At 50.6% G+C, this 12127-nt stretch overlaps 5 protein-coding genes across 5 annotated transcripts; 4 read left to right on the forward strand and 1 right to left on the reverse strand.

The window, feature by feature from the left end:
• Positions 1–284: 284 nt before the first annotated feature.
• Positions 285–1319, forward strand: NECHADRAFT_82169 (uncharacterized protein; the record flags this gene model as incomplete). Its single annotated transcript, XM_003041396.1, has 3 exons — positions 285–962; positions 1019–1135; positions 1200–1319. 3 exons carry the CDS (start codon positions 285–287, stop codon positions 1317–1319), a joined length of 915 nt encoding a protein of 304 aa, XP_003041442.1.
• Positions 1320–2498: 1179 nt separating this feature from the next.
• Positions 2499–4022, reverse strand: NECHADRAFT_44390 (uncharacterized protein; the record flags this gene model as incomplete). Its single annotated transcript, XM_003041433.1, has 1 exon — positions 2499–4022. One exon carries the CDS (start codon positions 4020–4022, stop codon positions 2499–2501), a length of 1524 nt encoding a protein of 507 aa, XP_003041479.1.
• Positions 4023–4777: 755 nt separating this feature from the next.
• NECHADRAFT_82171 (uncharacterized protein) lies at positions 4778–6590 on the forward strand (the record flags this gene model as incomplete). Its single annotated transcript, XM_003041397.1, has 4 exons — positions 4778–5067; positions 5147–5500; positions 5542–5596; positions 5646–6590. 4 exons carry the CDS (start codon positions 4778–4780, stop codon positions 6588–6590), a joined length of 1644 nt encoding a protein of 547 aa, XP_003041443.1.
• A 1310-nt stretch (positions 6591–7900) lies between these two features.
• NECHADRAFT_82172 (uncharacterized protein) lies at positions 7901–9517 on the forward strand (the record flags this gene model as incomplete). The annotated part of the gene is made up of 1 exon (XM_003041398.1): positions 7901–9517. The coding sequence occupies one exon, from the start codon at positions 7901–7903 to the stop codon at positions 9515–9517; it is 1617 nt and encodes a 538-aa protein (XP_003041444.1).
• Positions 9518–10613: 1096 nt separating this feature from the next.
• Positions 10614–12125, forward strand: NECHADRAFT_13889 (uncharacterized protein; the record flags this gene model as incomplete). Its single annotated transcript, XM_003041399.1, has 1 exon — positions 10614–12125. A coding segment is annotated over one exon (1512 nt), but the record flags the coding sequence as incomplete, so codon positions are not given.
• Between the last annotated feature and the right edge of the window lie 2 nt (positions 12126–12127).

A 12127-nucleotide genomic window follows, 5' to 3' on the forward strand; every position in this document is an offset into this window, starting at 1 on the left:
TTATTATTTAATTTATATAGCCTTAAAGGTTAAAGAAGTAGTTATAGTAGTAACCGAGTTATAGGTTATAATACCCCCTCTGTGGTGCATAGAGGGGTACGTAACTTGCTTAACTAACCCCCTGGGTAACTTTCTAATAGCTTCTTCTTAATGCCGGGCTACCTACCGAGACTAACCCCGCTTCCCCATACTCCCCCCCTATTAACCACTAAAGCAGCCTCTATTTAAAACAATCTCCTAACTTTTCACATCTTAGTCTCTGTTATCTCTAGCCCAATGCCAAAATGCCTCCTCCCGCCCATCCGAGAAAGTACGTTTGCCCCGTCTGTTCTCGCCAATTCCGGAGGGCCGACTTCCTATACCGCCACCAGCTCAACCACGCCGATCCACGGTTTCGTTGCAGTCAAACGGGCTGCGGTATGGCCTTTCATCGCAGAGACGTCCTGCAACGCCACCAGGCTCTTCATTGTAAGAGGGCTTCAGCCTCGCCTGACGCCTCTGGAATGCTCGTCGCATCTACTCTTACTCTGCCGGAAACGGTGATTGAGAACAGCGATTCTATGGGCAACAGTATCGCGTTGGTGAATCAATGCGATGGTATTGAACTACATCCTGAATCAACGCCATCATCCAACACGCAACTATCGTACACGGACCTCGATCAGTCCTCGCAGTTTTCAGCGCAAGTATCCGACATCTTGATGACACCCCACCCCTCTACCGAGCTCAACGTTGAAGAACTTTCTCCTCATCAGCTTCAACTATTCATCAATAGCTTCATTCTATACAATATGCGTCGCCTACCATTCATCCATAAAAGCCACTTGGCCACAGGAAGTCTTACACCTGCCATATATTCAGGCGTTCTTGCCGCAGGGGCCGCACACTTTGCTGAACATCGAGAGCTATCACTCCAGCTACACCGCTCGTCTGTTCAGCTCGGCATCTCGGAATTGAAGTTGGTAGGGCGATATTCCCAGGCTCAAGTGGACAAAAGGGACACTGACCTCGATCCAAGAATGGCAATTGCCTTCAAGACTTGCAGTACAAAGTCCTTGCCATCGATTTCGCCTTGTCATGCCGTGACGTGAACCTCGAGGTTTGGGCAACAACCGAATTACGCCACGTCTGGACTGTAAGCATAGGATATTCTCAGCTGCTCATCCGCTGCCATACTAAAGAGTCATGACAGTTTTTAGAGAGTCATCTTGATGTACTTCTCAGTTGCCAAGTTAAAACTTCTGACTGGTCTCAATGGCGTCATCGAGAAGAGCTCAAGAGGTAATCTCCTACGCATTCGATATCACTCTAGCTCTTGAGATGCTAACAAAAAAGAACCGTATTTTCCTTATTCGCCCTATCGGTTGCCGTGGCAAGCACTCGCAATACTGCACCAGTCATACATGCCACCGCACTCACGTTCGACATGCCATGTGCCGACGTCCTTTGGGATGCATTAGATGCCACGGAATGGGCTTGCATACTTATCCAAAATCAGACAAACCAGCCGTCATTACAATTCGCGGATGTCTTCCACTCGCTCTTTCGCCGAAGCATTGAAAGCATTCACCACCAGCCACTAGATTCAAGTTTCGGGTCATACATTCTGATATGCGCCATTCTTGCAACGTTGCAGACCTCCAGTGGTCTACCACTACGACATATGTCTACCCTTCGCCCAGAGAATCTCGACTTGTTCCTTGTTTTCAAAGAAAACGTTAAGAGTGCTGCCGTTCTGTGGAGGGAGAAATGGGGGTCTGACCTAAGTCTGCTTTGGTACAGCGCTCCCAACTCCCTTTGCTTCATGGAATCAGCCATCGTCCTTGAATTTATCAATGTGTGCTTGGAACAGGACCACGCTGCGATAGGGACATTTGCACCTGTTTCTCCAACCACTGGCCCACGGACAGCCACTGATCTGTTCTGTTCGTTATCTAACGTTGGTTTTGTCTATGTAAGTGGTGTGCCCCAAGTTCCTTTCTGACAATGACGTATTTCTCATGCGGATAGACATCTATATTTGGATCGCATCTATTTGGGAGTTTCTCATTCCAGGCCACCGTCACCATCGCGAAGGCAATGTTGAAGTGGCTTTCTTTTGCCTTCACTCTAGCCGGCCAAGATCTCTTGACAGGAGAACCCCAAGAAGAACTCCAACGCATTCAACAAGCTGCTTACAAAGGCATTTGCGAAGTGTCCTTGGAATATGGACTTGGCAGTCTTGACATCAATACTGACCTTCCACGCATTGTCGCGGAATTGTGGTCGGTGGCTCTTAAGACGCATCGATTGTGGGATCCACGACTGCGTCAAGAGTTTAGACAACACGCATCAATTCATCATGTGCAGGGGGCTTCCTACTTACTTCCAGTACCGTTGTTCGTATGAAGGGACAAATCTCCCGATATCTAGACCTGATAGGATATTGAAGATTGCCAGGTGCATCTGGGGAAATTTCAATTTGATATCAACTACTCTCACACTTTTCCACCCTCCACCTACGCATGCAATTCCAAGGCACTGTTCCCATCAACCTTGAGAGCCTTGTATTGTCTCAAAAACCCATTCCTCTCCCTCACCAACGAAGAGTTTATAGTCGCACTGTCAACCCAGTTCCCATGAACTTGCATCTTGGTTCGGAAAGGCAGCTGGATGACAGCCACAGGATGAGAAAAGTCATTGGTATCCAAGACCACGAGGTCACTGCGGCTTACATCGATGCGTTGTACCATGCCCATAACCCACCCATCCCCTTCGACGGCGTCTTCCGACCGCGGGATGAAGATGGGCTCCTCAACCGTGCAGTTAGATCCAGGGTCAAACATGGTCTTTTTTGCGCTCTCCTTTTCGAACATCAAGTACGCATTCAACGCCACGGGTAGGATGGGAGGCAGGGGGCTTTGCTTCGGAGCAATGACGGGACAGAACAGGCGGTCGTACGGACGGGTGAAGTGCCGCTCGTCTACTCGGACCATTTCGCTAGGCATGTCGAGGATGACTTGAGGATCTGACACCTTGCTGTTGGTTGGCTTTGCAAGGTCTATCTCCCATCGGACGTAGTCGGCTTTGAAGTTGGGACTTCGATCGCGGGCTTTTGGATCGAACATCGGGAAGGGGCTGTAAGCCATTCGCGAGCTTTCAATGTAAACCTTTGTACCGTCTGACTCGTCCCATGCACCAGCCGTGTGTAAGAGAAGGGCATGGTCACCATGATAAACACGATACTCGTTTGGAGCCCAACCCGGAGGCACCTGAGAACCCCGTCTAGGCACAACTATGAATGTAGCTGGCCTGCTGGTACTGTACTGCCAATGATGCCCTCCATTCTTCATGCGATTCACGTCTGCCTCAAATGGCCAAAGAATAAGAATGATGTAATTTGCAGTGATGGCACAGTCGTGTATAAATGCCGCCCAGGGTGACTTGACCCATGTCTCATGGTGAACCTGACCTTGACGGTTGAGGGCATAAATGACGACATCATCCGTACCAAGTCCTTTTGCCTCACTTCCGAAACAGACCAGCTCATCCCTAAGGGGATCATGTTTGGGATGGGCGGTAAAAGTCTTGCCGGGGCAGTTGAAGGGATCGTATTCAAGGGTCTCCAGGGTGTCGGGATCAACGGCATAAGGCATGGCTGACTCCTTGAGAGCGAGGAGCTTCCCAGCCCAGAAGATAAGGTTCGTATTCGCGGTTGAGTCGACAGCAGCTCGTACACACGGGTGATGCGAAAAAGGGTTGCGATATAAGCCGAAAAGTCGTTTGTTTGCTTGACGTTCAAGGAGTAGCCGCTCTGTGTCGACGTACCGAGTCTTCATGTCGACACGTCCATCGTGAATACGGAATGCACAGATATTACCGTCGCCTTCGATGGGAGGGTTGTCTTCTTGCAGCGGATAAAACGGGTCGACCATGATGCGGTAAAAGGTCCCATCGAGTTCTTTGGGTACTTGGCCAAAAACAGCCAAGTCGGACACCTCGGCCTCAAAGCGTCCAGCAACTCCGTTGTACAGGGGGGTCATACTTGATAGCCATTGTGAGGGAAGGCCGAAAAAGCCATTTGGCTGAGAATCAATAGAGTCGGGGGTAGACATGATGGTGATGTAGAAGTTTATTATCTTCGTCGTTCTCTTTGCGTATGCGAATTTGCTGCACAATTTAATCTATCGAAGGACAAGAAGACATCTATATATATAGACAACTTTACAAAGGACAGTTTAGCAGTTGTAATGAGATATATCGTGCACAGCCATTGATTGTTGCCATGAGCCCATCCAAAGACATCTTCACAGCTCGTATCGCCGAAAAGCCCGTGCGTAAACAAGGGTTGCATACAGACAGCATCAAGGATCGGCATATAACCCACCACTCCCCAAGCATTATGAGGGACGTAGCGTGGAGTGGGGGTGGAGGTGGAGGTGGAGGTGGAGGTGGAGGTTGCAGCTGAGGCGCATAGGTATAACCCCCTTACCAGGGGTTAGCAGAACTTTATATAGAAATTTAGCCGGAAAGTTAAGGAAGCTGACAAAGCGGACGGACTGGTGAATCTATGCGACTAGATACGGCAAGCAATCTGATCGGCCGGGGCGTGTGAGCCAAGAAAATCACTGCTGCAACATAGGTTCCAGCTTAAGTTGCCATGTCCATACAGTTCAAGCAAGAATTTCCCTCTAGTAATATATTAAGCACGTCTGTATCCATCAGTGGCTTGCCCTTACCTACATGCAACGCCAATCCAACCCACATCATTTATTTACAAGCTGCCAAAGTTGTCATCATGCCTACCGCCAAACCCACAACAAAGCTTAGTGCATTGACCATTACCACCTTCTTTTCTCGCGCCGCCACCATTGTCGGAGACGAAAACGTCTCGAGAGACCCAACCTGGGGCGCTCCAGAAGGTCTCCGTGGCGAGCACTCCTACGGTGACCCATTCCCGCTGGATGGACCACACATCCCCATAGGTGCTGCCAGGCCAGGGACAGTCGATCAAGTCAGAGGGCTCGTAAAGCTTGCCAATGAGCTGAAAGTCCCATTGTGGACCGTGTCTCGAGGGAAAAACCTTGGGTAGGTTGAAGTACTTCCCAGGCATGGCTCAACCAAGCTTTCAAGCCCCTCATTCTAATGATTCCGTTGCGTGCTGTAGGTATGGAGGATCTTCTCCTGTGGTAGCCGATAGCATTATCCTCGATTTACACCGCATGAGAAGCATCATCGAGATCAACGAAGAATATGCATATGCCACAGTCGAGCCCGGAGTAACCTTCATGGACCTTTACGATGAGATCCAAAAGCGGGGGCTAAACCTCTGGCTGTCGGTCCCGGCGCTGGGATGGGGGTCGATTATTGGAAATACGCTGGAGCGTGGTATCGGATATACTCCTGAGGGTGCTCACTATAAGCATCAGTCGGGACTGGAGGTCGTGCTTCCGAATGGAGACTTGCTTAGAACCGGCATGGGTGCCGTCAAAGACAGCAACGTCTTTCCTCTTTATTCGGGGTATGTTGGTTATTTTCTCTCTTACCATACGGCACTAATAGGATTCAAGTGGCTTTGGGCCGGGGTTGGACGGCTTATTCTTTCAATCCAACTTTGGTAAGTGACGCATTGTGTGCCGTCTGACGTTTCTGCATCTACTAACTAGGGGCCAGGAGTCGTCACCAAGATGAGCATTCACATGTCTCCGGCACCACAGTCTTACACCTCCATCCAGGTTGAAACGCTAGATGTATCCGGCGTCGTTCCCCTGGTTGGCACAATGACAGCTCTAATGAGACAAAAGCTCATCCTCAACCCACCCCAGCTCTTTGACAGATCAACACTAGTATTCGCATCCCAAGATCCAGACGTCATCGCTGCACTTGGACCCTATGCTACCCGCGACAAGCACATTCCCGACGAGCTGATCGACCGTATCGGTGCGGACCATGGACTACCAGCTTGGAGGGCCAACTTTGCGCTGTACGGACCTCCAGAGGCCGTGGCCGGAGTGCTTGCCGCCGTCAAAGCCAAGTTTGACGGCATTCCCAGTATCGAGTTCACCTCGCAGACCTGCACTGCCCTGCCTGGCACATACCTTAAAAGTTCCCAAGTTCCTCCCGACTTCTTGCCCCAGAACGGCGTTCCCAGTGTTGAGGGGTTAAAGGCATTCACCTCTACCAAAGACGGTATCTGGCATAATTGCTTTTCTCCTGTGGTACCACCATCGGGCCGTGAACTATACGACTGGTACCTATCAGCCAAAACCATCACGGCAGCTCACGACCTCAATTTCGTTGCCGACTTCCATGTATTCGACCGGTACATCATCGCCATCAATCTCGTCTGCTTCCATCCTTCGGCACACGGGCGTCTGCGCGGGTTACAAGTCGACCTAATGGAAGACTCTCATAAACGGGGCTTGCTCGAGTATCGGACACATATCAGTTTTATGGACATGACAGCGGCCTACCAAGACTTCAACAATGGTGCATTTTCGCGTTTTACAACGCTTCTGAAGAACAGCATTGACCCCAACGGCGTGTTATCACCTGGGAAATCAGGCATCTGGAATTCTGGCAAGTCTGGGATAGCTCGCTCTCAGCTTTGATAGGTTATTGCATTGCTTTCCGTTTTAATAAGAAAACATCATCAAGACCCTCTTCGCTCTACCTATGTTGAACAAATATCTTTTCATCATTCAAGTGATAGCATAGACAAGTTAGGTGCAAAGGTTTAGTAGGTATTTACAATTCTTCTGTAGCAAGGCCCAGTCAAGGACCTCCACCTCTTGCTCCAATGTTCAGTCAATTTCTACCCTCGGCTTCTCGTGCCGGGACTTCTCTTGCGGTGACAGTTTTGGAGAATCCGGCTGTCAACATAACAAGGCTATGAGCCTGATGGCGTGCACTTTAAGGCGGTCCCAACAAAGTCACAAAGTGCCGTGGTTTTCCTTTGTCCTATCTCTGCCGCCCTGACTGCTGTTTTTCTTTACTCAAATGACCAGGATATATTTCACTGGGCGCACTTCTTTTCGTCTAGTGTAGCTTAATGAACATATGCTGCCGAGAAGTGGAAGGTCAGGGTAGTTGGCGATCTTTGGGTTAAGTAAGAGGTACTTGTCGCCTCTCAAGGATTACTCGCGTCATTTCTTCGGGGAGTCTTAGCCATCGGGGAGATTAACTCGGAGCTAAGGGCCTGATATATCGGAGCATGATGCATCCTGACTCGGAGTTTAAGCAAGTTGCCACTTTACTCAATCATCACACCACCGATGGATCACCGAGCTGAATTCGGCCCCATCTTTAACACTCTGCTCTCGGACTCCAACCAGGGCCGCAAGCCCGTACGCACCCATAGCAACTGCCGAACGACCTTTACAAGAGTCTTTATTAGGTCAACGTGTGCCAGTTGCAACATATTAACATCTAGGAGGCACTAACTATTTAGCGAAATTTCATTCTAGTGGTGTTATTTTTCATCATCGAACTTGCGGGAGCTCAACTCCGCGTCGGCGGTTTACGCCCGGTTTGATTGACGACTTGAGTAATGTAGCCTCGCCTCCGATGAAGTTTCTAGTGCCCAACATGGATCTGCTCGGCTCCTCTCTTAATAGTGGAGTTGGTATCGGTATATTCAGTGTTTCATCTACGCCAGGCCGAGGCCGCTCGGGCCTAAGAAACTGACTTCGGGCTGCTAGCACCGAGAAGACCGATGCACATCGACAAGTTCTCCAGAGTAATGACCTGATCTTGCTGTGTAAGGGGTTTCAAAGTTCTATACTGCCCTTTGACCTAGGAGTATTGGTCTATTTAAGCCATGGGCATGACCACCCCAGGCCCAGAAGAACGAAGTAACCAAGTCTACTCGTACATCACTTTTAAGAATCGTATTTCGTCTTGCACCTTCTAAACTTTCATCATGAGTCTCCAAAACGCAAACAAAGTCGACGCCCTCATTGTCGGCGCCGGCTTCAGTGGAGTCGGACAAGCCTACGCTCTGCGCAATCTCGGGCTTTCCATCAAGCTGGTCGACTCACTTCATGATGTCGGAGGAACATGGCTCACGAACACATACCCTGGAGCCCTGAGCGATACGGAGAGCTTTGTCTATCGCTTTTCGTGGGATAAGGAAGATTTGCAAACCTATCCCTGGAACCGTCGATACCTCAAACAGACGGAAATTCTGCAGTATCTGAGACACTTCGTCGAGAAGCATCATCTTCGTCAGTACATGCAGTTCAATACCGAAATGCTCTCAGCTGCGTGGAATGAAGAGAATAATTTCTGGGAGATCAAACTCAGCACGGGAGAAAACTATCAGGCGCGCTATTTCATCGCTGCATTGGGCCAGTTGTCCAGAGTGAACCTGCCTCGCATTCCCGGAATCTCGTCCTTCAGTGGACAGATCACGCATTCGTCCCACTGGCCCGAGGGCGCTGATATCACGAACAAGCGCGTTGGTGTTATTGGGTGTGGTGCCAGCGGAGCCCAAATCATTACCAACGTTGCGCCGGTTGCTGCCTCTCTGACTGCCTTTATTCGACATCCGCAATACACGGTTCGCGGGAATGACAGAGCGGTCACTAAGCAGTACAGAGAGTGGGTGAATGAACACTACGACCAAATCTGGGAACAAGTCCGAAACTCGCAAATTGCGTTCGGATATGTCGAGTCTAACCGTCCGTTCTTTTCCGTGAGCCCCGAGCAGCGTGAGGAGGTCCTGGAGGATCTGTGGAACAACGGGAACGGCATGCGTTTCATGTTTGAACATTTCTGTGATATTACCACCAACAATAAGGCCAACGGCGCAGTATGTGATTTCCTTCGCCGGAAGATCCAGCAGATCGTCAAGGATCCGGAGAAGGCTCGCAAACTTATTCCCAACGAGCCCTTTGCTAGGCGCCCCGTGGCCAATGACGGTTACTACGAAACATACAATCGAGAAAACGTGGCAATTGTGGACCTGAAGGAGACCCCGATCGCTGAAGTCGTCCCCGAAGGGATCCGCACTGAGGACGGAACTGTGCACGCACTGGACGTGATCGTGTTTGCCACCGGATTTGACGCTGTTGATGGCAATCTGAATCGAGTGGACATTTCCTCCCGGGGTAAAAAGCTCAGAGACATCTGGGCGCATGGCCCAAGAACGTATCTTGGAAGTTTCTCAGCCGGATTTCCCAACATGTTCATGGTAAACGGGCCTCTGAGCCCATTCGGGAATGTCGTGCCAGCGATAGAAGCCACTATCGAGCTGATCACGAATGTCATCGAGCGTGCGGAACTTGCCAGGACGGAGCACGGCGCCGGAGGAGTTGTTGAAGCCACCCCTCAGGCCGAGGATGAATGGGTTGATAAGTGCAACAAGGCCGCTGAGGGGAGTCTATTTAACGATTTCAAGGATTCTTGGTTCTCGGGAGGCAATGTCCCTGGCAAAGCTATCGGAGTACGAGCGTACTTTGGTGGAATGAAGAGCTTCCGAGCCTTCGGTATTGATGCCACGAAGAATACCTGGAAGGGATTCAAGCCACTCAACTAAGAGGGCTCGCGTTAGTAGTACCTGTTTCGTTCTAGGTCAATATGACCTGGCATTTGTCTTTATGTGTCCAGCCAAATAAAATAAAGAAAGTTGAAGAAAAAAGTTAAACAGAACCCGCTGTGTTTGTGATCCCTGGGCCAGCCTGTTGTTCCATTTATAATCTGCACCATGTACTCTATATAACCTACAGCTTGGCGGCGGATTGGCCGGGAAAAGTAACACTTATGCCAAAAGAAAAGATGCATGGAAATGCTCTCTTTTTACGTAGATCCGGGACGATTGGAGAGTATGTTTGTATTTGCCGAACCCAATACCTACTTGCCTCCTCGGGTTATTCAGTACGTGGACCAATCAGCAAGACTTGGTTCATCTGATAATAAAATCTCCGACGCGGCCCACTAATCAATCTTATCTCCGCGGACACGGTTTAACCATTCTGCGGCCATATCCTCTAATTCCATCCGCCCACGTCTACACTACACCAACTCCGGAATCAAGCAACTCTTCAGCATTCACTCAGTCTTTACGCATTATTTAGCTGTCGCCATGAATTCTACTCTCGATTCTAGTACCGCGTCAGTCCGTCGGAGACGCCGACCGGCGGTGTCGTGCACGGAATGTCGTCGCCGGAAAGTCGCTTGCGACCGTGGGAATCCATGTAGCAATTGCACCATGCGCAAGTCCGCCTGTGCATATCGGAGGCTGCCGGTCAACGCTGACTCCCTCGCGCCCCTTCTCCCGACTCCATCCACCATAGACCTAGAATACGGCAACGTGATGGACGGATTGCGGTCGGATGCGCAATCCGAGTCCAACACACCCTCGACGGTAGAAACAGCGCCCCATAACGACGCCAAAAAGGCTGCAGGCATTGCTACTCAGACTGGGCCTAAAATAGTCTGCCGGTGCACCAAGTCTCGCTTCTTTGGCCAGAGTCACTGGATGAACAAACTTCATCGGGTCAGAACCAGTCCAGTCCACACCTGCGCCCCATCATTCGAGGCTTGCTGCATATTCAAGCCATCATCTTATCAGAGGCTGACCTATTGCTTTTTAGTTTGTCGAGATTCATCGGATAAGCCATAGCTGCTACTTCGACGACACTTCTGATGGCTACAAACTGCAAGAGAAGTGTAAGCGCTTGGCTCGCGCCTTGAAAGGCCCTCATGTGCCGGAGCCCTCCGGACGAAGGATTGCAAACATTGATCTTAAGAGCGTGGTTCCATCCAGGGCGGTATGTGATCACCTCCTGGGTTTGTATTTCCGTACCTACAACTCGATATACCGCGTACTGCACAAGCCCACCTTCGAACAAGAATTGGATGTGTATTGGGCTGATAAGAAAGCCGCAGGCGACTTGTTTGTGTATAAACTCGTTCTCGCTTTGTCTATTGGCGCGACCTTTTACACCGGACAAGACGCCAGAGCGGTCAGAAAGGCCGTGTCACGCGCTGCTTCCGACGTCGTCCTGGCCTGTCAGACCTGGCACTGCGTCCCCCTCACTAAACACGCTCTTGCGGAAGGCACCATTCAACTATTCATTCTCTCCCTACTTGCCCGGCAGACTAATTCTGTGTCTGTTGGTGGAGACAATGTCTGGATCTCTGCCGGCGCCCTGCTCCGCACCGCCACGATGATGGGGTTGCACCGGGATCCATTACACCTCTGCCATGTCTCAATCTTCAGGGGCGAAATGAGGCGACGACTGTGGTACGGTATACTCGAAGTCCTCGTACAGGCGAGTATAGACAATGGCCAGTTGCCAATGCTGGCGAGCGACGAGTGGGACACGGCGGTTCCCGCCAATGTCGACGACGAGGAGCTTACCGAAGACATGCTGTTCCATCCCATCTCCAGGCCGTTGGACAAGGTCTGGACACAGAGCTCAGTGCAATGTGCGCTTGCACGCTCGCTAACATTACGTCTTCGAGTCGCCAAAGCCTTGAACAGCTTTCACTCCGAATTGTCCTACGAGGAGACTCTGCAAATGGGCAAAGAGTTATCAGATGAGTGTGTTGCCAATAACAAGCTGTTTGGGCCGTGCAAACTCTCGTGCAATGAGCCGGATGAGCTGCGTCATAAGCTGTTCCAGCTCCAGCTCCTCGATACGCTGACCCGCCGTTTCCTCCTTTCACTACACACCCCATTCGCCTACAAGAGCAGCCATGATCCAACGTATTACTTCTCGAGGCATGTCTGCCTAGACTCAGCGCTCAAGTTGCTAACCCACGTAACCCCCACTCCCATGCCTTCCCCGTTAGAACAAACACCTTCTAAGCAATCAGATCACCGGCAAAGACCTCGGATCTCAGAGGACGAATACAACCTCATGAAGTTGCGATCACGCGGAACCTTCAGGAGTATTCTCTACGATGCGACCACAACTGTCTGCTTAGAGCTGACTCAACAACTACGAGAGGACCCTTCTGCTGCCCTGTTCGGAACCTCACCGGAGTCTCGATCACTGCCACCCATGCGGGGGGAGCTGTATAGCACGGTCAAGGCCGCGGTGGAAACCCAAAAGAGCAGAATCTGGGAGGGTGAGACGAACGTAAAGGGCTTTGTCTTCTTTGCAACCGCCATGGCACAGGTGGACGGGATGATCCAACA

The sequence above is a fragment of the Fusarium vanettenii genome, assembly GCF_000151355.1.
Source record: "Fusarium vanettenii 77-13-4 chromosome 7 genomic scaffold NECHAsca_46_chr7_1_0, whole genome shotgun sequence".
In the NCBI taxonomy this organism is placed as follows: Eukaryota; Fungi; Ascomycota; class Sordariomycetes; order Hypocreales; family Nectriaceae; genus Fusarium; species Fusarium vanettenii.